This window comes from Drosophila navojoa, unplaced genomic scaffold (assembly GCF_054131105.1).
Source record: "Drosophila navojoa isolate 15081-1374.11 unplaced genomic scaffold, UAZ_NAV_1.0 NAV_Backbone_103, whole genome shotgun sequence".
Lineage (NCBI taxonomy): Eukaryota > Metazoa > Arthropoda > Insecta > Diptera > Drosophilidae > Drosophila > Drosophila navojoa.
In genome coordinates this window covers 33,460-59,374 of record NW_028301752.1, presented here as the reverse complement: position 1 = coordinate 59,374, position 25,915 = coordinate 33,460, and the positions used below count along the sequence as shown (strand labels likewise).

General features: G+C 40.4%; 1 protein-coding gene and 1 long non-coding RNA gene across 5 annotated transcripts; one reads left to right on the top strand and one right to left on the bottom strand.

The window, feature by feature from the left end:
* Positions 1-10: 10 nt before the first annotated feature.
* Positions 11-6,858, top strand: LOC149090471 (uncharacterized). Its single transcript, XM_089265198.1, is given in 6 exon segments — positions 11-644; positions 647-1,672; positions 1,733-2,236; positions 2,311-2,540; positions 2,543-6,157; positions 6,160-6,858. Coding segments are annotated over 6 exon segments (6,084 nt in total). The 5' UTR covers positions 11-127; the 3' UTR covers positions 6,352-6,858.
* Positions 6,859-22,249: 15,391 nt separating this feature from the next.
* Positions 22,250-23,943, bottom strand: LOC149090470 (uncharacterized). Of its 4 annotated transcripts, XR_016197606.1 has the most exons (5): positions 23,793-23,943; positions 23,323-23,733; positions 23,192-23,265; positions 22,623-23,113; positions 22,250-22,557 (listed from the first exon to the last, which is right to left on the bottom strand). It is a non-coding gene; the product is annotated as an uncharacterized LOC149090470 (long non-coding RNA). The 4 variants fall into 4 exon arrangements; XR_016197605.1 differs by having other exon boundaries at positions 22,623-23,265; XR_016197607.1 differs by lacking the exon at positions 23,192-23,265.
* Positions 23,944-25,915: the final 1,972 nt, after the last annotated feature.

The window sequence follows — 25,915 nt, the reverse complement described above, 5'->3', positions numbered from 1 at the left end:
AGATGCAGTAGACTACGCAGAAGGAGAAGGAGATGGAGGATTCCAAAATGAAAAGGAAGATACAGAGGAGAAGAAAGTGGACGAGGCATCTTCACCAGTATATAAAATTGATGAAGTTTATAGGGAAATGACTCCACCTGCTAAGGCTACAACACTACCTGTCTATAAAATCAATGATCTTTCCCCCGCCAGCATACCTGATGATGATGAATCCTCACAAGACTTTGATTCTGAAATTAAAATTGAGGAAAGCACTCCGGGATTGCCTAAACCTGAGCGTGAATTTCTCATGGAAATAATTAAAATCGAATCTGATTCCGAGGATGAAGATGTTGAGGTAGAGTCGGAGAACATCGTAGATGAAATTTATGGTTGCCGTACAGTTGCAGATGACGTCCTGATGAAGCCAGAGTTTCAACAAAGAGATTATCTGATGAAGGAAAGACAAGCAATTAAAGTGCTGCCTAAAGTAAAAATAAATGGGGCACATGTAACCGTCGCGGAATCGAAGTTGGCAGAGGAAGCAGAGCGGCATGAAGAGCAAGCTCAGATTACACTGCAACAATCTGTGATAGCAAATGAGAATGAAGAGCCGCTTCAGCAGGAACAGGAGGAGGAGGTGCAGCACCAACTGACCAGGAGAAAAACAGCACCAGCAGTTCCGACAGCTCCGCATCACAGCAATTGGTCATAGATCAGCCCGAGAGCGAGCAGCAGAACAAACAGCAGCCGCAACTGGAGGAGTCGGTGCAGGATCGGGAAATGTTGCGCAGGCGCAGGCGCAGCTGCAGCAACAGCAAAAGTGACGGGGACGACAACGGCTATAGCAACAGCAAGCATCTGTGCATAGCAGAAGAGCCCCAGCAGCAGCAGTCGTCTTCCCTGCTATTGCAGCGTTTGCAGTCGCCGGCAATAATTTGCAACGAGCTCACGCAGTGCAATGCAAGTAAGCTTAAGAACTTACAGCAATTAAACGTGCATTCAGTGCAATGCCAATCACAGCCGGATACAACTTTGCCACCAGCAGGATCACCTATAGCAGCATCGGCATCTATGACTCTGGGCAATACGGCGCTCACTCCTGCGCCCCCCATAAAGAAGGAGCGTTTCTTTCGCTGCGCACGCTGCAGCACTGTGCATCAATGCTGGAACTTTTTTCTGCACATGCGGGAGGTGCATCAACGCTACATTTGTCTCTACTGCTCGCACGTGTTCGCCAGCGTAGAGAAACTGTCCCTGCATCTAGAGAACAAGCATGACATGGATCAGAGGCACTTTGCGAGTGTCGAAGCGTGGCAGAGGCTACAGACTCAGGAGGACCGTGCTCGCTTTTTGGTCTGCTGCAATTGCCAAGCGAGCTTTGAGCGCGGAAGCCGCTTCGAGGATCACGATTGCGCCAAGCTGATGAAGCCGTGTGCGTTGTGCGGTCAGAAAGGAGGACATATCAATGGATGTCGCAATGGCAGAAGCATTAACAATATCAGAAACAATTGCAAGAAGACAGCGAGGCGACGAAAACATAGAACCGCCAAGTCTAAGTCGGCGGCCAAGCCGCCCGGGGAACATCTAAAAGCAAACAAACAGCAGCAGGAGCAGCCGTCGAATGGGGTGGAGATTGACGCGCAACTGCTTCAAATGCCGGCACAGCCGACGACAGTAACAGATCACAACAGTAAGCCGAACTTTAATCTTTTGTATAAGAATTTCAATAATGATCCAATTATTTCAACAGTTCCAGCGCCCATTGCAGATGCGCCTCAAGAAGATCCCCCACCCAAGCTGGTGGTGGTGCCGAAGATGATGTTGCGAGTGCCCAAAGAGTTTCAGAAGTCCGTGGATGCGGAGCTAAGCAGCACAGACACCGAGGAGGAGGACAATGACGAGTTGCCCTCATCAGCAGAAACGGCAACGGGCGATGGCGAGAGCACTGCAGTGCCATTGCTCACTGTGGATGCAGTGCAGCAGCAGCAGCAGCAACAATTACACCCAGTGTCCTCGTTGTCGGAGGACACCGAAACGGCCACCGAGACGGCGTCTATGTTTCAGGAGACAGCGCCCGTACCTGCCGATGTATCGTTAAACGAGCTGGAGGACGACGATGAGGACTCGCCTTCTCTGAAACTGCCTCGTGTTCTGGCGGAATTCGAGCGCACAAAACTTGACATTGAGCGCACAATGGCCCTGATTGTGGCGAAAAAGGAGCTGCAAGAACAGCAACAGCAACAAAGACAGCACCAGCAACTACAAAAGCAGCAAGAACTACAAGACCAGCAACAGCTGCAGCTGCAGCGCGAGCTGGAGCAACAGAGAAACAGCAAGAGCAGCAGGAGCAGCTACCAACTGAGGCAAAGCAGCAGCGTGGTCGCTGGTCTCTGACGCCCCCCGCCTCACCCCATAATCACAATCACATAGACGAAACGACGCATGTGCCAAGAGAGCAAGTGGAGGTTGACCTGCAGGCTGCGCCAGCAAAGAATTCACCAGTGCGTCCGCTTGAGCGCCGCAATACCCTGGGAAGCGAGTGCATGGATCTCGATGATATAGTTTAAACGAACCACAGCAATCACCTCAATTGGAACAACAGTCGGAGCATCAGCAGCCAGTCGCGCCTGAATCTGAGCGTCTGGGCAGCCCCGCAGGTCTTCCGGTGCCCGCAGACGGCATCCAGGTTGCCGGCGAAGACACGCAGACAGTGGATCTACAGTTGGACAGACCCTTGGACAAATTCGAAATGGTAGACTTCATCCGTTTGTGCCTAAAGGCCTTCTATCCATATTGCCTCTACTGCAATCACGCGCGTCGCATTGCCGTCAACGTCAAGCAGCTGGTGTTGCATCTGATTGGCGTGCATCGATTTACCGCTACTGTGGACAGCATCACAGCCGAGGAGCTGCAGCCGCAGACAATTGTGGCCAAGCTAAAAAGCTTTTTACCAAGCCTGGAGAGCGATCATTACATGAATTCCATAAGCTGTTGCAGCTTGGAGGACGGGCGTTTCGCCCAGCCCTTCAATGAGCGCGTCTATGAGTGCTTCCAGTGCCGCTACGTGACGGCCACACACAAGGAGCTCTACACGCACAATCGGCGGCTGCACATAAAGGCGAACATCTCGTGCTCCATGTGCCGCCTGAACTTCTACAGCTACAGCGAACTGCTGTGCCACATATGCCCGGGTCGCACTTTGAGCACTGCTATTGATACGCAGTTCCGCTGCTGTCTGTGCGATACGGCGCCGTTGGCGTCCGCGTTCCGGCTCATGGTTCACTTGCGCAAGCAGCACCACGCCTGTGATATCTGCCTAGAGGATTGCCACACGCAGGCCAAGCTCTCGGCGCACGTGTGGAAGCACAAGCTTTTGCACCTCTGCTATCGCTGTGGGATTGCGTATCGCAACAAGCAGGACATATCGAAACATTTATTCTGGAAGCACGGCACAGAGAGCATCAGCTGCAAGCGATGCCTACAGAAGCGCTGGCGTCATGTCTACCATTTCTGTGTGCCTGCCACTCAGTTCACGTGTGAGCAATGCCAGTTTACATTCAGCAAAGCCATCTACCTGGAGGTGCACAAACGCCAGCATGTGGGCGACTTTCGATATCCCTGCACGGAGGAGCACTGTGAGGAGAAGTTTGTCTCGCGGAAGCTGTTGCTGAAGCATGCGGCGTATCATGAGGTTAAGCAGCTGTCGGCTGTACGTGACGCCGACGTAGGCGACGACGATGCTCTGTGCTGCAGTCAGATACCCAAGATGGAGCAGGAAGATCAACGTGCATTGGACACCGATCAGTTTGAATTTGATAAAAAAAATGTGCAGCTAAATGTCGAATGCGTGCAATCTTCCTCGCCCAAGTCGGACACAGCAGATGAAGCAGATGCAATGCCGGCAGCCAATCAAAAAGATAAATCTCCGCAGCCAGCGCAGCAGCTGGAAGGACAGCAGGAGCAGACGCCGCGCAAGCGTCAGAAGAAGGCAAAGCGAAACAAGGCCTCGCTGGAGGACCTCAACTTGATAGCGCCAAATCTGTCTGAGTCGGATAGCAGCGATGACAGTGTTTCGGATGGAGGGCGCAGCCCGACCAAGCCGCTTGAATCCAATACCCATGGCTCTTTGCCAATGTGTGCATCTGTGGACGATCTGAACATGCCCCGGGTTATGCTGTCGCCGTCATCTGACAGCGACAACGAAGAGCAAGAGGCGAATATGGATTCTATCAAGACAGAGATAGAGCCGAAACAAAATCAGATGGACACACTCCAGAGCCCAAAGGAAGAAATGGAATCATCTGCAAAAGAAGAGCCCAAGATAGAGGAGTCATCACGTGAAACTTCAGAGCCGCAAGAAGTACTAGACATATGGAAGAATTTACTGCAGAATCAGCATTCTTCAGTGGACAAAAAGGAAGCAGACGCCATAGATGTGGATGTTGAGCCAACTGCAGAGCAGCGGCGTCCCGCTAAGCTTCACGTGGCCTGCTCCGATCATGATTACTGCAAAATGCGCCGCACTCCCCCACCCACGCCAGCGCCCTCGCCCGAGAAGCCGCCGAAGGTCACGTCCGACAAGGTGAAGACAGGCAATGCGTCCAGCGATAGCGAAACCTCTAGTAGTTCTAGTAGCTCGGACTCAGACAGCTCGAGCTGTTCGTGTGGCTCGAATTGCAGTTGCAGCTCCAGCGGCAGCAGCTCCAGCGATGATGATTCCGACAACGAATCGCAATCATCCAAAAAGAGCTCCAAGAAGGTGCCGAAGAAGACGGCGGAGCGGCCGCAGGAATCCAGCAAGAGCGAGGAGTTTGTAAATGTGACTAGCAATAATGAGGAGGAGGAGCGTACAGTGGTGCCAACGCCCAAGTCACCAATCTACAATGAATCCGACTTCGAGACGTCCGTCTCCGATACTGACGAAGAGTTCTACGATGCACATCCTCAGAAGATGACAAGCCACGTATTGTCGCAAAAGCGCTTGGCGCTGCTGTCGGAGAATAAACCAGCGAAACTACACGACAGCAACGGCAACTATGACATAGTTGAGAACAGTCGCCCGTCGACGCCCTCGCTGCCTGAGGAGGCCTCTGCCTTTGCGGAGAAGCGGGAGCGTGTGGTCAAGAACAAGAAGAAAAAACGCGAGCGCAAATCCACATGTAAATCGATGAATCAAGCCAGACTAACGATCACCTCGGAGCCGCAGCAGCTGCTGCCTCAGGGCCTGGCATCGTCCAGTGCTGCAGAAGCTGTGGTCACACCACTGCTGCCGCACCACCAGCCACACTTGCTACCGCACCTGCTACCGCACCACCAGCAACACCTTTTGCCCGAGCCTCCATTGACGCCCCTTACGCATCGGCCCAGCTGGCAGCCGCGTATGAGCGAGGGAAGCAGCTGCTCCGATGCCGATGGACAGCTCAAGCGGTCGAAGCGCACAAGGCGTCCGAACAAATTCTATGGCTATACGAGTGATGATGAGAACATGAGCAGTGTCCTGGCGCCACCTCTGCAGGTGGGCATGCAGCTGATTAAACCGCAGCCGCCCCCACAGCTGACCTGGGCCAAGGAGGACTTGCCAACGCCTCCAAAGCAGCAGCGTAGTCGCAATAATCATGGGGAGCATCATCACCATCAGGCACATCATTATCATCCTCCACACCATAAGTCGCCGCAGCGGAATTCGCATTTGCACAGCAATGGCAACACGCGCAAGCGGAACAGACGTGCTGCACCCGGCGGAGCTGTCTCCGGCAGTGCCAGACGTGGCGCCAAACGCGCCAAGCAGCAGATGGTGGCACCACCAGCCAAGGCGGAGCAACTGCAGCCACAGCTGCCGCCAATACCCACGCTAAAGATACGACCGGCCCTGCTGCCCGCCAGCGCTGCGGCCAGCGACAGTAGCGACAGCAGCTCCGACGAGGATGAGAGTGGAGACATCAACGTGACCAGCGTGCTGCCAACACTCGCGGCACCGACGTCCATGCTGCCTGCGCCGCTGCCGGCACCACTTCCACCATTACCGCCCGCAACGACTGCTTTCAATCAGCCCATACCGCCAGCACTGCTCCCCAATCCGGACTTTAGCACGCTGCAGTACTTCAAGGCGAACAACATTCGTTATCCCATTCGTCCACCGGCCGGAGCTCGATTGGCTCGTGAAGGTGAATCGGTTTGGTGTACTGCTATTGTCGCTGCCCCTACGACGAGGTCTCCGAGATGATTGCCTGCGATGGCGACAACTGCCTCATCGAGTGGTTCCACTTTGAATGCGTTGGCATCATGGTCGCCCCACAGGGCAAATGGTTCTGTGCCGAGTGCCGACCCAAGCACTCCGGTTGTATCTATTCGGGTGCTAAGCCCACGTAATTTTGCATAGCTTTGTAAATAGTTTTAGAATCTAGGCTAAGCTAAAAAGATGATAAGTAACGCATATAATAAACCCTTATTAACAGCAACAACACCCACAACAGAATGGATTACGCTTATTAAATGTTAAAAAACTACTATTCGTTGTCTCCGGAACTGCGGAAAAAAGTGGGAAAAAGATAAATAAAAATTATAAAAATAATATACAACTAAATTCAACGCTAAGGGAAGATAGATAATATTATGGAATATATCGATGTAACTTTATATGCGCATAAATATATGTATGTATGTACGTATGGAAATATATCTATATATATATATATATACGCATATACATACATATGTATGTGTATATGCTTTTGTGGAATTGTAAAATACTTAGCTCATACAAGATCTTTATGAGCGTTTAGACTTAACATTACCCCAGCATCAGTAGTTATTATTAAAGTTAAATAAAACTAATTATTATCATTAGCTATCTATAGATAAACTACAGAAACAAAACATAAAATGATAAATAAAGAAAAACAACAAAAATATACATATATAACAAAACCAGCAATATCTCTTTGCAATCGATATGCAAGAGATAAGCATTTAGGGAGGGAACCGTAAAACTCAATTATTTCAAAATGGGTCTGGGGATATTTAAACTTAAGCCAATGTTCATGGTAGTACTGAGTAGTCAGTATATCGTTATATTGTGCTCATTGGCACGTATACAGGCAGAAAGAGGTGAGATAGACCCCATGAGAATTTATTTATTGAATTATTTAATTTCTAGACGTACAATCTTAATAAAACTTTCAGAACGTAATCACAATGTTCAAATGTATGTACATTCCAAAGCACAAGTCTCTAGTATTTGAAAAAGTTATCGTATGATTTATTGAAAAAAATAAAGCAAACTCATACTGCGTATGATATACACGAGTATGCATGCAAAATTTCAGCTTTCTCTAGCCTTTGTATCTTCTGAGATCGATGCACTCATACAGACGGGCGGACAGACGGAAAGGGCTATATCGACTCAGCTCGTCGTCCTGATCAAGAGTATATAAACTTTGTGGGGTCTGCCACGCCTCCTTCTGCCCGTTACATACTTTTACACTAAACCATTATACCCTGATTTCCCATTTTCAATGGGTTCAGGGTATAAAAATATGGATAGTTATTTAGTAACTAAGTTGTGAGGTTCGCGCTATACCCACCTAGCTACACCCAATTCCGATAAATGTCTTTTAAAATAAACTAAGTATCCAAACTGGCATCCTTGTATCCCTGTTGAGTCTCGGCAAATCTGATATATTTAATACTGTTTTATCATAAAACGAGTATTCGTTAATATACATATACATATGTATATTTACATTTACATCAGTGGCGTATATCTATGTACGTCAAATAAAATACATATGTACATATATACCACACATGTACATAAGTAGCTCCTAATCGTACTGCACTTGGGTTTAACATCCTATAAAGTATTCCAAAACTGCATATATGTATACATGATATATATGTATGTGTATATATATATATATATATATATATATGTATGTATATTTAGATATATATGTATGTATGTATGCATATACATATATATGTACATAAGTATGTGTGTATACTTATCTATAATTCATATTTGGTGTGATTATGCTGAAGTAAATGTAAATAAAGCACGACAATAACTTAAATGTTGCACGAACGCCGCCCGCACAGGAGGCCAAAAGGGGTTTGTTTACTAAAACAGCGCGTTGATTTAATTGCCGGGCCCAGGCGAGTGACGAATGGCGAGTAGCGAAGCAACAGCCACAACAGAATTACGAAAGGTACAGGTAGCGGCAGCTACACAGGTGCCAACAAACGTTAAAGCCACAGCCAAAGCCGACGCGTGGTCACTCGCGTCCTTTTCAAGTAACACGGTGTGCTTAGTTGTGTGTGTTTGGGTGCGCATGTCTCTCTGTCTGTAAGTAAAGCAAATTACCATAAATCTGGAGTATATACATATGTACATATAAAAAAAGTCGCCCTGGTGAACTTGAAGCTCAGTTCGTGTTGAGTTGACGAGGCGCGCGGTCGAGTCCCTTCGCGCGCTGCTATTGTTTTGAATAATTCGTATAACGTTCGCTTGCTGGTTAGGCCTTTGGCTAATTCATTTGTGCGTGAGTGCGGTAGCCATGTGGCTGCACCGATCTAAGCCAGCGACAGTTCAAGTGCTTATAGCTTCGCTTAGCCAGTTGAGGAGCTGCGTCTAGTCATGGTGCGTCGCGCCTCGAGCGTGCCCCATTTGAACAATAGCGGCGGCAGCAGCGCCGACAGCCTTAATAATGCACGCAGCAGAGCAGCGGCTGGGGCGGCTCCTACGGGGCGTGGTAGGCGCGGTAATCCCGCCAGCAAGGCAACAACGCCGACGCAACAGCGTCAGAGCTCCAGCAGCAGCAGTGGATCTCGAGTACCGCGCTCTCGTAGCCTGACCAACGGCATGCGGCGCCTAAGTCCGCAAAAAGGGCGGCAGCAGTGGCGGAGGCGGCGGAAGCGGGGACGGAGGCAGCACGGGCGGCAGTTCACGCAACACGCCGTACTTTCTGCGCTCCCGTGAAAATGAGTAAGTGTGCCCAAGTGCTTCTGAGTGTGTAAAGGTGTGCGACGCTTCCCACCGTAATCAATACCTTGAAAACGTATAGCAAATAACTACAGAAGAGATTGTCAATGTGTTTGTTCTAAATTAAAAATTGGTTCAAGCTCAAATGATTTCAATTTAATTACACGGCTATTACGAGTAGAATAAAAAAACTTGGATGTTAAAAAAAATTACTTTCAAAAATTATAAATTATAATTATTATATATTACAAACCAAGCTCGATATAGTAAGGTTCTATATTCCACTTTCAATTCATAGTTTTCTCAAGTATTATTTTTTGCCCCCGGGTTCTATAACTATTGCTCCAACATTTGATCCCAGCAGAAAACTTTAAAGAGTTATTTCAAAATATTTTTATACTCAATCTCGTAGAGTAGGTCGACTTTGTGCAAGGTGCATCCGACGATCCGTCCGCCTGTTCATATGAGACCCGAATACATCGCGATACTTTTGACGCAGTAGACTTAAAATTTTGAAAATATTCTCGTCAAACCGCGATGTATTTCGGTTCACCATAAGTTGAATAATTTTTCACAATTCTACAGTTATTCAACTTTCAGATTTACTTCATTATATACTTATGGGCTTAGGCGGCGAAATGCATTGCATTCATGCAGACAAAGGGTAATGCGGACGCACGGACGGACAGCATAACGGCAATATTCATCATAAATCGAATATACTCTTTCCTTTTGAGAACGAATACACCTAGATAACACGCCTTATAGACAAATAAATACAACAAATAAGACTTGAGTAAATTTTTTCATTTCAATTCCTCATATATACACGATTATCTATAGAGCCTTTTGATTTTTAACTAAATGCTATCCAATTTGCGTATTGGCTTGAAGCAAGCAGTCTATTTTTAACTTGGACTTTCTTCCTTTGCAAGTACAGAAATTGAAAAAAACAATCGTTAAAATATTTATGGAGTTGCTATACCTATCAAAGTAATTAGTTTTGCCTGGTTATATATTTGCATCAATCCATTTGCCTGCTGGACGTGCGAGTAATAAAACTACTTAATAACCTGACCAAAAACACCAGGTCGGGGCGTGGAGTGGGCGTGGGTTAGCAACCCTTGATGAGGTGCCATTAAAAATGGAAGGACATAAACAGGGTGGCATAGGCGTAATGACCACGCACAATAAATGGCAGGGACATATAGACAGACGGCAAAACATATAGACAGTCCAGACAGACTGACAAGCACTTTGAACATCGAGCTGCTCTCAATTGGTCATGTTTTATATTTAAACAATTAGGGGTCTTAAGTAAGGGAGTTTGAGCAGACACGACGTGAATCGATTTTGTAATCAAATCGACAATTCGAGTCCTGTGAGTCCAGCGAGTTCTGTGACTCCGGTTCGGTTGTGTCCCGCCTGACCCGTTTCGAAAGCGAAAGTGACATATTTATGTTTCGATAGGAATTGTTCACCATTGCTTTAGTCACTCTTGCTCTATAATTTTTGGTTGTTGTAGCAAAGTCAGCCCATATTGAAGGTTAAGGACCTGACAGTTCTATGACTTCAGCTGGCTAACGCCTCGTTAATGGCCAGAAGTTGTGCTAAAAGGTAATTTAACTGGTTTGTCCTAGATCGATTAAGGTTATAGCCATTTTTTCCGATATCTATTATAACGAGACTCAATATTGTTCATTTAAGTTCTTGACTACGGATTGTATGCATTTTTTTCACATACTTTACATATTTCGAAGTAATTAAACACAGTGGGGAGTTACGAGTATCTGTCATTTACAGAAAATCCATTTACACACAGCTCAGTACTCAAATTCCATAAAATTACAAAAATTCCTCCTAATCAATAATACATAATAATTAATCAATAATAATAAAATAAAATAAAATAATAATAATAATAATAATTAATAATTAATAATAATAATAATAATAATAATAATAATAATAATAAAAATCTCTAGTCGAGACTGAAACCTACAAACCTCTATAATAATACATCCCCACCCACCAAAACAATAACCACACACACACGCACACGCATATACAGGCGACTGTGCTTGGGCTGCGCTGCACTTTTGGCGATATTATGAGAACTTATTTGTTGAAAAATTTAATTTCAAGACGTACGATCGTAATGAAACTTTCAGAACGTAATCATGATGTATAAATGTATGTGTATACCGAAGCACAAGTCTCTAGTATTTGATATACGACTTTTACAAAGATGAGGGTGAGGGGGTGGATATAGGGGCGGTTGGAAAATTTTAACAAAAACCGAAATTGTTAAAATGCGTCTTAATGTATATTTAAAATTTGAACACTCTAGCTTTAGGTTTTTTATCGATAAAAAATATCGGATTGAGTTATCGTTTTTTAGTGATAAACTCGATATGCGCGCTATACACAGACATTTAAAAACAAGTAAGAACGTTGCAGTCGGGCGCTACCGACTGCGGAATACTCATTCACAGTCCCTTTGTAAATTTAATTTAATTTGGCTTTAAAAAAAAATTAGTACAAAACAATTATGCTTTTTGATTATATTGTAGCTTTTGGTAATTTTTATCGAGTAATCGATAATTATTATATTGATCGTGCACTTTTTGAGTACAAATGTATGGTAATTTTCGTTGATAGCTTTCGGTCACACCTATTGCAGATTCTTTAGCGCTTGCTTACATTACAAAAGCGCGCTTTTTAGCATTCTAAGAATTGCGATGATTTCTGGATTTTCTAGCTGTTGTTGTAGTTTTGTCAGATGACGCTCTGTTATTAGCTTATTGTATTTTAGCTACCAGTCTGTAAAGCAAAGCGATAACGTGGGCGCTAAAGGCGTCGCAAGTTATGTTACAGCGGCGGAGGTTCAAGTCCCCATTAAGGTTGTGTTTTTTTTCATACATATTTCGTTTTTTATAAAATAGATATTTATTTTATTCTTTTTTCTAATTGAACAATTTTATAAGTTTAAATTTGTTTCTTCTTAAAAAGCCCTCATGTGTGTATGTACCCATTTATGCATGTATATGTATGTACATAAGTCCTCACGCATATGTAGCATCAAGCATTCCAGCCTTTCTTATGCACGCGCTCATTCGTATGTGTATGTAATGCAAATTTATCATCCTCTACTCTGGCTCTTCTTTTCTATAATGCGTCATAACAAGAATCTCATTTTGGGATTTCATTTTAAATATGTTTGTTCACAGTAGGCGGTAGCGCTGTTGGCAAAGGCGCCGGGTAAATTTGTGCTTGTTATTTTGACAAACATGGCTTGGGTGCGAGTTCAAATCCCGCGGAAAACTCTTTTTTTGTAAATTGCAAATTTTGTTATTTTAGCTTTCTTTTATATTTTTAAATATCTAAATTTTATAAAAATGTTTCCTTCCGTGTTATCAATGCCTATTAAGCCTATTTGTATATACATGTACATACATAGATAGCTCAAGCATATAAATGTCGCAATTTGATACTACAAATGCCGATTGCCACGCCCGTAGACACCTCATTTTTGGCCAGTTCTTAGAAAGAGCTAACGGTAACGTAAATGCAAAATTTGAATGCTTACGCTCAAAAAATTTGAAAATTACAGGGTATTTTTGATATGCCACGCCCCCAAAGAGGCGTGACAATTATTTTTGGGGCAATCGATAGAGGAGGTTACCAGTAACTCAAACTATCCAAATTTGAAACTTCTAGCTCCTAAACTGTAGGAGATATAAAGTTTTTGCGGTTTGCCACGCCCCCTTTGGGCGCACATATATCCACTATAGCTTGTGGACTTGAGAGGTCAACTCGCGTATATATACCAAATTTCAAATCTCTGGCTTCAATAGTGCCTAAAATATAGCCAAATTTGAAAAATCACTATATATTCAGGTCCGATTTGCCACGCCCCCAGTAGGCGTAGACATATAATTTTTTAATCAGTCATTATAGAATTATAGCATTAGCTCACGTGCGAAATTTCAACGCTCTAGCTTTAGAACTTTATGAGATACAGTTTTATCTGATTTGCCACGCCCCCAATGGACGTAGATATATCCACCATAGCTTTTTGGAATTGAGGGATCAACGCGGATCTACATACCAAATTTCAACTTTCTAGCTCTTCAACTAACATTGATTTCTGGTATATCGGAAAATGCATTTTCCGATTTGCCACGCCCCTAGTGGGCGGATCGGAATTTTAAACACTTTATAGATCGGAGTTATACACGAGTATGTGTTCCAAATTTCAAGTCTCTAGCTTCAATAGCGGCGAAATGAACTGCGTTCATACGGACAGACACGACGGACATTGCACAAAACCAATATACTAATTCACTTCGTGAATGAGTATAAAAATTTGAAGCCTCTAGCTCATATATCTTTAGAGATCGACGCGTTCATACATACGGACAGACAAGGCCAAATCGACTCAGTTTGTCGCCCTGATCGAGAATATATATACTTTGTGGGGTCTGCCACGCCTCCTTCTGCCTGTTACATACTTTTAACAGAACCATTATACCCTGATTTCCCATTTTCAATGGCTTCAGGGTATAATGAGTGTAAACTATTTTTAATTCTGTGTATACGCTCTCTTTGGCCCTGTCATGACGCGTGCGTCTTGTTTTTTTCTGTAAAAAACTGGTAAGTGTGCAATTTCGAGACTGAATGACTTGGAGAAATCATTTATACAGTTTATCGAAAGTTCTTGGTATTAAACTTCTTGTTTCATTAAAATCGTATTTCTAGAAATTAAATTATTCAACAAATTTTTATTTATATTGCCAACACTGCAGCGCAGCCCAAGCGCAATCGTCTGTATATGTGCGTGTGTGTGCTTGTGTTTGTTTGTATGTGCGTGTGTGTGTGTGCATTATATTGAAATATCATTTGCTCTGCTCGAAGGGTTCATAAAGATTAGTGAAGGCCGAGTCTTTATAATTAAAAACCTTGGCCCAGAACTTCTCTACCAATGTAAACATGATATTGGAAAATCGAAAAAATATCGAATCTAACCAATTCTGCTATAAGTTCGCTTGCATTCTAGCTAAATGTAATCACTGACCAGAGAACACATAGACTAGACATATAGAACAAATTTTTTCTACAGCTCGAAACTGTTAAGTTGGTCGACCGCTATACTTCGTATTTGCTCTCTATGGTCGCTGAAATCATCACTCTCAGCCGCGCACAAAATTGAAATTTTTGTCCGCGACGATCCCAGCTCTTTCCTTTTAAGTGAAGGGTATACCGAAATTTGTAAAGCGTGTGCCACGTTCATACAAAATGCTAGCTTTTTCATGATTATTTCTAAAAAGGGTATGAAAGTGTTGATGCTCATAATCAAAATGTTTTCGCGAAGAGCATGCACACACACAGTCTCCGTTGCTACATGTATTATGAGCATGCGATGTGATGGATTAGCACTTGTAGAAGCAAGCATTTGTTTGCATATTTGCCTTACATGTGCGTGTGTGTATGTGCATGTGTGTATGCATGGGACAATGAACATTGGCGTGTGCCTACCTCAACTTAGAATTGGTTGACCGAATTAGGGCTCGAATTGCAGAATCGCTTGTCTATTTATGTAAGTACCTTTTATTTTTTATCAATGATCGTGTGCTTGCCTATTGAAGTCTGTAGTGGCGCTGGAATAGAAAAAAAAAACAGCCTAAAAGTAGGCAATCCGCTGAGCTTGGAGTGGCTTGGAAAAGTTGATCACGCGATCACGGATGTGGCAATCCCAAATCTGGATTTAACAGGAGAAATTGTCACTCTCACCTAGGCCATAAAAAACTGTTCCCAAGCGAATGACTTGCCGCTTCATGGGATCGGCCATATTTCCTCTTTCTTTTCCAATCTGAACCACCGACTGAAAAGGTTGTGCAAAAATCACACTGTGCCATAGTGAAAATTTAATATTAAAGTTAAATTTTTAATTTAAAGTACTATTTCTTTTGTGCAAGTGCCAAACTAATGAATTCGGTAAGAAGAAAGTAGTGGCATTTCCATAAGTCAGATTAAATGCCTAACATTATTTCGCACAAACCTCTTTGCAGGTTTGGCACCCAGCAAAAATTTTAATTCTTTTTTTTGCCGACGTGCATCCGCGCATACTAGATATACACATCGTGCTATTTGGATGGCAGCCTCTGCGCACAAACACATTTAAGCAGTGCCGCAGAATACCGCATCTTATATCTCCACACCTGCACCTGTTGCACAATAATCATTGCCCATTTTATTTAAGAAGGCCAACTTTTGGCGAATATTGATGTGTTAATTTGCATTATAGGGACAGAGTCTATCTTTTTTGTTTGCACTTCACTATGAACAAAATAATAATTAAATAGTAGAATAATTTAAAAATAATATTAGTCATTAAGCTTAACCTCCACCTCCTCCCGATGAACATTTCCCATTCGCATTTTGTGCATTATATTTTTTTTGTAGTTGCATATATATTTTTTTGTTAGCACAGCTTGCAGCCAAACCGAAATGGAAGCGCTTTCATCGCGGGACAGCACCGTAAGTGGAGCTATATTATATATTTAACAATTTTCCATATTTATTTTTTTTTACTCTCCGTCAGCGGTATTAACACCCGCTGCATAAAAAGAAAGAACTTAATGCATAATTATTAACCTCTCTATTCCACTTCTCCATTCCCCATTTCGATCAGCTGGTTTAAGGCTGAGAGAAAAAGCTCCCCAAAAGCTTTTTTCGTCTCCTTATATTTACTTATTCTTCATGCTCAAAACTACTAAATATGTATGATTATTTTGTTAAGATTAAATCCAATGAAGCTTAATTAAGTTTCCTTATTTTGGGGCCATGCGGCGCGTTCCTATAGGTTTTTAGCTCTCCAAGCTGGGAAAGGGGTCGCTGAGAATATAGGCAGGTAGCCAGCGACCAAGGTAGGGTGGGCACGGTCGGTCGCCTTAATATCTAAGGCCGACGTTCGCTGAGCAGGCACATATTTGCTTGCGCAGCGAGACCCAGCTTGGACAGGTATGTTTGTGTGTGTCTAAATCTGTTCTATCTCTCTCTCTCTTCTTTTCTCTCTTCTAAGCAAGTGGCCGAAGATAATCGTTTGCACGCGATTTATATTAATAAATATATTTTAGCAGCGCTAGGAGTCGCAGTTCCCCTCTTCTTACCCCCTTCCCTTCTCCCGATGACCCATTGGCCGGATCCAGCGCGTGCACTGCTCTAATCCTCCTATTCTACCATCTGCGCTTGATAACGTAACTCGTTACAAGTCATTAATTTATAAAAACAATTGTTTCAAATAAGAATTTGTTTAATTTCATATCATTAATTTAATATAATTAGAAATAAAATAATTAATATAAAATTAAAAAACATAACATTCAACACGTATCAACAAATCAACAAAAACAAAGATTATTTATTAATAAAAGTTTAAATTATATGATCAATATGTACATATGTATGTATGTATATATATACATATACATATATATACAAAAATGAAAATTCCCTGGCGACGATCACATTGGCCTTCTGATGAGTATACCACACTGTTGAAAGATTTTACAATGATTATGTAAAAATAAAATTTTTTTGTTATGTTTTGTTTTTGTTATTTATTGTTATTGTTTTTACTTACATGTATACATATCCACATACACACATACATGCATATGTGCAAATCTTTATTATTGCTGCCCTGTGCTGTTAATAATGTACGTGCGTATACATATATGTACGTACATATGTATGCACATATGAATGTCTATAACACATGAATTTGACTTGCGCCTGCCAAGGGCTTTTAATTGTGCGGACGACTTTTGATCAGCTCCGCGGAGGAAGTGTTAAAAGTTATTGCTATTATTAAGAATCGCGCCAATATATAGTTAACTACCTATTCTTTAATTATTTTTAATTTACGTTTATTTATGTTGATTTTACCAACAATCTTTTCGGTTTGCCACTTACAATTTTTCCTAATTAAAATTAAAACAAACTGATCAATAATAAATTTTCGGTGCTGGCAGCAAGGATGGGTGGGGGAAAACCATTCCTTATCTAAAGATGATTTTGCTGTAGCGTGCATGCAGTACAGAACAATTTTCTCTTTAATGCGAGCGATGTATGGCTTCTTTTCGAAAATTGTCCTAAATGTTTCGAAATGCAGCTTTATCAAATTGTAAAAATGGTCGGAAGGGGCCTTCAATTTAAGATATCTATTTATGTAATGAAAATTTTTATTGAGTATCAAATACTCAGAAGAACACTGCATTTCGTCAGATGATTTTAGAAGATTTGTACAAACTTCGCAATCAGTGTTTTGCTGCAACAGTTTGGGCAGAAGATACCCAGCAAAATATCGCAATGCATTTTCATTAAAATCATTTTGTATATTGGCAATGGTTGTATCTAATGACAATTCTATTTCTAAATCATCATCTAAAGGTTCAATATCTGTTGGAGTCTGAGATGAATTACATTGTTCATGAAAAACAGATAATTGGGACCCGCTATCTTTTATGATATTGGCCAACATCAAATCTTCATCTGGAATACAATTTCCAGATACCGAAGTTGATGTCAACATTTTCATGGATAGCATTTTAGACAGTATTGTATTGAATTCGAATACTGTTGGATTACTATTTGTTCCTCCCCGACATCTAATCAAATAAAATAAATTCTCTAACGGATCTTGATTTAATTTGGATGTGGCAACAAAGAACAGATCATTCTTGTCACTCCAAATATTTTCTGCCAAAGCAATTACCGATGAGATTGTAATTATCATCCCATCAATGCAATACACTTTGTGTGGATAATGCAGATTTTGAAAATAATCACGCATTTCCAGAAGGTATGCGTGAATATTATTTTTCTCCCTAAGAGCACATCTATAAGGATTGCTATCAAATAGCACATGACTATTTAAGCAATCAAAGAGGTTATTAATTTTTTCAATAAATATTGCCGTTGCAACTGCACTGTCTTTGCAATCAGCAAATCAACCTGAATCTATAACAGTGCGTATCGCAGAAGCTACACTGTGGCTAAAGATTTGTGTGGCAAATTTAACTTTCATTTTTTCAAAACAATTCGGACTGACATGTTTTAGAGTTAATTTCGGACATAAGCGAGTTAAATTTTTGGTTTCAGTTTCATATAATTTTCTTATTATTCCCCATGAAACTGTGCCATCAGGTGTTGAAATATTATTCTTTAAAAGAATATTTCGAAGAGATTTTATTAGATGCGGTGCATCAAATATTGCAAAAATTTCTTCGCCATTGACTTCAAATGAAGAATTATTTAAATTAATACCCCATCTATTGAAAACTGCTCTATTATTGGATCCCTGATCGCAAACAACGGCTTTGACATTAAGCCCCTATGTTTGCGATAGTCCAATATTTTCTTCTACTTTATTTTTCAGGTCAGTATGGTTTATGCCACGGGCTGAAACCGTATAGCTTAAAACATACTAAACTAAATTTTTCAAAATCGCCCATCGATTTAAAGATTTCTTACATGGGAGTCTTAAATTAAGAACATCCCTAAGACAATCATATGTCCTAGCTGAATAAAAATTAATATTTTGGGCAATTGCCCTTTCAGCACTGTTAGAGACATGATTATTTTTCAAAAGCATTCTACATAATACTTTTGAATTTTCAGAAACATGAGGTAAATTGTTAATTGTCGTGAAGACATTAACATGCTTTTTTACCTTTCTAATTCTATAATAAGTGTTTCTGTGTCTCGAGGCATTTTTTAAAGCAGAATATTTTTTCTGTAAATTAAGTAATTCTCCCTGTACTCTTTCAAGCTCTACTCCCATATCATAATATTTTTTCCTATAATAAACCTAATTTTTCTCTCTTTTCGAACAAAAGGTTCGCCAAGTTTTCCTCCCCGTCACTTTCATTTTGAACGCTTTGATGCTGCTGCTCTGTGGCAGACGACTTATCAAACTCATTCAAAATTTTACCTAAACTATTCTTTTGATACTTATAAGGTTCAATATCCTCTTCTTGACTGTCAATTTCATAAATATCAGTATTAAGATCAGCAACGTTAATTCAATGGAAATCTATATTGCACAAGTGTAGGGTTGGAACTGCATTGACTCTTAGCTTACATTTACCAATATATTTTCTTTCAAAATGCCTTCTACATATTTTAGCTCTTTTCCAATTGAAATTATTTGGTAAATTGCAAGCTTTTATCCACTTATTTAAATAAAATTCCTTTGATGGAAACGAAAATAACCTAACGGGAAAATTAACTGAACATTTTCTATAACTAGCACCATTCGCTTCAATAATGCATTTATCCCCACTTCCTCGTGATTTCTTTAAAATACTAGTTTTACCCATTTATTTTTTAAAGAAACTTATAAAAATATTGACACGATTCTTAACAATAGAAAAATCACTTACATGTAAATAATAATTAAATAATGTTTAGCAAATTTAATTCCAAATCGCTCGCACAATTAAAAGCCCGTGGCAGTCACAAGCTAATGTTCACGTATTATGAGCATACACACAATATTCCTCAGGCAGCAAGAATAGTTTCCCATACTAACACATAATAGCTTATTCATACATGTAAAACGGGACTTTAACTGAATATTGACGAAAATACTGAGAAAGAATTGACTATCGCGCCGCACGCACACAAAAGCCCATACATGTAGCAAGGGACTGTAAATGTGTATATGTATACGCACTTACATTATTAACAGCACAGGGCAGCAAGAATAAAGATTTGCACATATGCATGTACATATGTGTGTATGTGGATATGTATACATGTAAGTAAAAACAATAACAATAAATAACAAAAACAAAACATAACAAAAAAATTTTATTTTTACATAAATATTGTAAAATCTTTCAACAGTGTGGTATACTCATCAGAAGGCCAATGGGATCGTCGCCAGGGAATTTTCATTTTTGTATATATATGTATATGTATATATACATATTGATCATATAATTTAAACTTTTATTAATAAATAATCTTTGTTTTTGTTGATTTGTTGATACGTGTTGAATGTTATGTTTTTTAATTTTATATTAATTATTTTATTTCTAATTATATTAAATTAATGATATGAAATTAAACAAATTCTTATTTGAAACAATTGTTTTTATAAATTAATGACTTCAATAGGCAAGCACACGATCATTGATAACAAGTAAGAAGACTCTAGTCGAGACTGCTCGACTAGGAGATACCCTGAACCCTCCAAGCTGATATTCTTATCATTCTGCACTTATTTTATGCACGCACACATACATACACATGCATCCACCCTCCCGCGCCCGCGCTCTGCTAACTGCGCAGTAAGCAGCGACTGCGCTTGGGCTGCGCTGCAGTGTGGGCAATAGTATGAGAATTTACTTGGTGAATAACTTCTCTTGTAAACATACGATCTTAATGAAATTTTCAGGGCGTAGTTATATGGTCAAAATGTGTGTGCATTCCAAAGCACAAGTCTCTAGTACTTGAAATACGTTTTTTACAAATTGGGGGCGAAGGGGGCGTGGTATCCAAAATCTGTTGATTACAAAATGTTTGTATTCATCATATATATATACACAGTAAATTTGAAGTCTCTACATCTAATAGTACTCCGATGAGGCTCAAAAAACAAAATCAATTTTTCGATTATTCTCGATAAAAAAGTTATCGGATGAGTTATCGAAAAAATAAAGCAAACTCGTACTGCGTATGGTATACACGAGTATGCACACAAAATTTCAGCTCTCTAGCTCTTATATCTTCTGAGATCTCGGCGTTCATACGGACAGACGGACGGACGGACGGACGGACAGACGGACAGGGCTATATCGACTCAGCTCATCGTGCTGATCAAGAATATATATACTTTGTGGGGTCTGCGATGATTCCTTCTGCCTGTTACATACTTTTACACAAAAACATTATACCCTGATTTCCCATTTTCAATGGGTTCAGGGTATAAAAAATAAAAGGTACTTACATAAATAGACAAGCGATTCTGCAATTCGAGCCCTAATTCGGTCAACCAATTCTAAGTTGAGGTAGGCACACGCCAATGTTCATGTCCCATGCATACACACATGCACATACACACACGCACATGTAAAGGCAAATATGCAAACAAATGCTTCTACAAGTGCTAATCCATCGCATCGCATGCGTACACACAATCAAATGTACATATGTATGTATGTGAGCACTTCTCATGATCGACCAAATGCAAATGCTGGGCTTCAAAATTTCTACAGGCAGCAAGAGCTTCGCACACAGGCATACAAATGCTCATAATACATGTAGCAACGGAGACTGTGTGTGTGCATGCTCTTCGCGAAAACATTTTCATTATGAGCATCAACACTTTCATACCCTTTTTAGAAATAATCATGAAAAAGCTAGCATTTTGTATGAACGTGGCACACGCTTTACAAATTTCGGTATACCCTTCACTTAAAAGGAAAGAGCTGGGATCGTCGCGGACAAAAATTTCAATTTTGTGCGCGGCTGAGAGTGATGATTTCAGCGACCATAGAGAGCGAGAGAGAGAGTATAAAAAATGGCTCACAGCTGTGCTTCATACGGAATTGGGACCATTTCGGTTGAGCGCTCCAGTGTTGCCGCTGGCTTGGCGAAAAAATAGGACAGATTGACCCAGAAAATAGGACAAAAAACGGACAGATTTTTTTAATAGGACAAAAAAATAGGACTAAAAAATTTTTCTTCAATAAAACAAAAAGTTTAAGTAAATTTATACATTTTCATGCAACTTTATTAACACTTCGTTGAGTGTTTCATTTTCAGATTCTAAGACATTCATGTTTGTGCCGATTTAGCGCAAAAATTTTTCAGGCGCTTCATAGTTATGGCAGCAAGTTCCGTTTCGACGTAATCCAAATCTGAATAAGAAGGAAATTTAATTTTTTTGAAATATGTTGTACGTAAGTATTTTTTAAAAAATAACAACTTACCTAACTGCGTATCGATGGCTGGTGCCGGAGTAATGAATTTATCGTGACGTTTTCTCGTGAATACAAAACAGAACTAAAACTAAAGTGTGGGACAGCGAATCGGCGTGCCGATTTGCTCGACAATAATGCTGACACCCGCACACAAATGTAAGGAGTCAGATTACTGTTGCTGTCCGCTGTGGTCAGGGCGCTGAATTTAATACAGTTTCGTCAGCACCATGTCACAAGCTTCGGCAAGTGAGAGAGAAATATGCTTATGCTATGTTTGTGTTAACTTACACGCGCTCCACTTCCGCATTCGACCATGGCAGCGACAACAAATTTAAGGCAAATACTGCCAAATCTTGAAACTGTCTGTTGCCAGCAGAATCCATAAACGTTTTCACTTCTGCCCAAAACGCTAACGTGTTCTCTTGGTTTTCCCATCGCTGAAGATGAATTGTATTGTATTGACAAACAATTTTTTCAATTTCTTCGCCTTTTTTATCAAAGATCTCCAAAATTTCTACTATCGATTGTTTGTTAGCTCGCAAAATATTTTCGACTGAGAAAATGTCTATATTTTTCAAGATTTTTAAGTTATCTGGCAATCTGAAAATTATAAAAAAAAAAATGTTATTTAATATTTAAATATAATGCAAAAAGAATTCTTGAACCTATGCTTCAGTTGACAAATTAATTCAATAATGAATTCCGTGCAATGTTGACGAATAGTCAACTCTGCCTCATCATCGATGTTGTTTTTGATTTTTTTAAAATGAGTTTCAAACTCGTATCCTAGATATAAATCACGTTTTGTATGGGTCTCAAATGGTTCTTCTAGAATATTAATTTCGCAGTCAGGTGGTATTACCTTTGAGCGAAGGTAATTTATTCCAAATATTAAGTCGCCCAATAGCTTAGTCGGGTTTGACTTATTTGACTGAAAGTTTTTATTGATCCGTTGCATCACTTCAAGAATGGGTTTTAAAAATATAAGGTACAAATAATTTGTGCCCGTGTATAAATCACTTAAAATTGTTGCTTTGTGGCATTTCTCTGCCAGAGCTGATGTCTCAAAGTGGAGCTTTAACTCTATCCACTGAGCTAATATGCGTTTCACGGCATGCTCAATAGAGAGCCACACCCTGGGAATCTGAAGGGGTTCCTTATTGAAAAACAATATATATAAAAACAAAAATTAATTCAAATTCAAACACTACAACATATAACATATAATATTTACTTGGGACAAGTTTCAGGACAACGCATATATTTAGTACGTGGTTAATATATAAAACAGGTACACAAATTAATAATCTGGAAGAATAATGTTAATTTTATGTATGTAACACAAATATAACAACTCCACCATACCTTATCATTATTTATGGCTTCGTACAATCTTTTGTAAGCCATCTGTCTACTTGAACTTTTTGCGAACCAAGAATAGGTTTCGCTGACAATAAATTCAAGCGACATTGGCAGTGATTTTTTTGCATGCTGCATTCACCGCCAATTGTACCGAATGGCACACACATTTTATTAATACTAAGGACGGTACAACCTTCTTCAATTCGACAAAAACACTTTTCTTATTACCCACCATTACACTGGCATTATCTGTTCCAATGCCAAAAAGCTTTTTAACCGGAATTTGCCGTTTTATTAATTCGGACAATAGGCACTTGGCAATACTCTCTGCGTCTCCATTTTCCAGTTCAATCAGACCTAATAGTGTTGGCGTTATTTCCATCCGCTGATGGCTATAATAGATTATGGCGACACCTGAAGAAAATTCAAATGTAATTATTGAAATTGTTTAGGTGCTAAAGATATTTTCTTACCTAACATCTTATTAATTGAAACATCGGTCGACTCATCAATTAACAAGCTATACTTGTTTTCCCCTACTTCAATTTTCAACTCTTCTTCGAAGTGCGGGGCCAGAACTTTTTTAATTATTGATGTGCACTTTGTCCTGTGCAATTGTATTTCTTTCGCTGTAGGATAAATTAAGAAGTAGGGTTTAAATTTAAAATAATAAGTATTATAAATTATTTAGGGTTGCTAACTTGGCCTTTTACTGGTCAGATCTTGTCTTTTTCAACTGCCGAATGCAGGAAATATTGTAAACTAGCTGCTGGCGGAAAATTTGGTATTTTTAAAATCAAACTGGTAGTTGAATATTATCATCAGAAAACAGTTCTTGCAAAATTGTTGTCTCGTGGCAGCTTTTGACGGTTACAGCTAACGCCAAGTGCAATTTAAGTTCATCCTACTGCTCTTCGATTCTGCATAACTGCTATTTCTATAGATTTTTTCAATGGTGTATATATATATATATAATAAAAAAAATAATAAGAATCAGTATGGCATTATATAAACTTCACGGATTAGACTAATTACAAAAATTTGAGACGAACAGGGAATTATAGTATACATTGTTTTCACGAACACAAACTATACATAAATATATACATATGTATATGCATCCATCATTTTTGCATTCATTTAATTTTCTATAGGTTATTTGTCTCGAAGAGCTTTTTGCAAACCAGGAGTATGTATCTTGAATCAAAAATTACAAATGATCTGGGAAATTGTTATTTGCAGGACTGGTTTACTGCTTATTAGATAGAATGCAAACAAACTTAAGTAAGAAAGCTCTAGTCAAGACTGCTCGACTACGAGATCCCCTGAACCCTCCAAGCAACTGATATTTCAATACTAATTCGGACACGCACACGCATATACAGGCGACTGCGCTTGGGTTGCGCTGCAGTGTTTGAAATATAATGAGAGTTTATTTGTTGGAAAATTTAATTTGTAGACGTACGATTGTTATGAAATTTTCAGAACGCAATCATAATGTTTAAATGTATGTGTATACCGAAGCACAAGTCTCTAGTATATGATATACGAGGGGAGGGAGTGGATTCAGGGGTGCGGGGTAACAAAAAACAATACCACTCTAAATACCATAACAAATAAATCGTCTGAAAATTCAAATTATAATATGTAAAAATAATAACTGACTTATATATAGCAACAAGTAAGAAAGCTCTAGTCGAGACTGCTCGACTACGAGATCCCCTGAACCCTACAAGCAACTCATATTTCAATAATAATTAGCACCCACACACGCACTCATGCAAACAAATACACGCACACACACACACTCACATATACAGGCGATCGCGCTTGGGCTGCGCTGCAGTGTTGGCAATATTAGGAGAACTTATTTGTTGAATAATTTAATTTCTAGACGTACGATCGTAATGCAACTTTTAGAACGTAATCATGATGTATAAATGTATGTGTATACCGAAGTACAAGTCTCTAGTATTTGATATACGACTTTTACAAAGATTAGGGTGAGGGGGTGGATTTGGGGGTGGGGGGTAAATTTTAACAAAAACCGAAATTGTATGACATGCGTCTTAATATACATTTTAAATTTGGAGACTCTAGCTTGAAAGATGTAGGAGATACAATTTTTTTAGTGATCTTCGATAAGGTTTTTTATCGATAAAAAAGTATCGGAATGAGTTATCGTTTTTTAGTGATAAACTCGATATCCGCGTGATATATACGGACATTTTAAAAAAAAGTTGAAGTCTTTAGCTCTTGTATCTTCTGAGATCGACGCGTTCAAAAATACGGACAGACAGACGGACGGACGGACAGACGGACAGGGCTAAATCGACTCAGCTCGTCGCCCTGATTAAGAATATATATACTTTGTGGGGTCTGCCACGCCCCGTTCTGCCTGTTACATACATTTTAACAAAACCATTATACCCTGATTTCCCATTTTCAATGGGTTCAGGGTATAACAAGTAAGAAGACTCTAGTCGAGACTGCTCGACTAGGAGATACCCTGAACCCTCCATTCTGCCAGCGCTCTGCTAACTGCGCAGTAAGCAGCGACTGCGCTTGGGCTGCGCTGCAGTGTGGGCAATAGTAT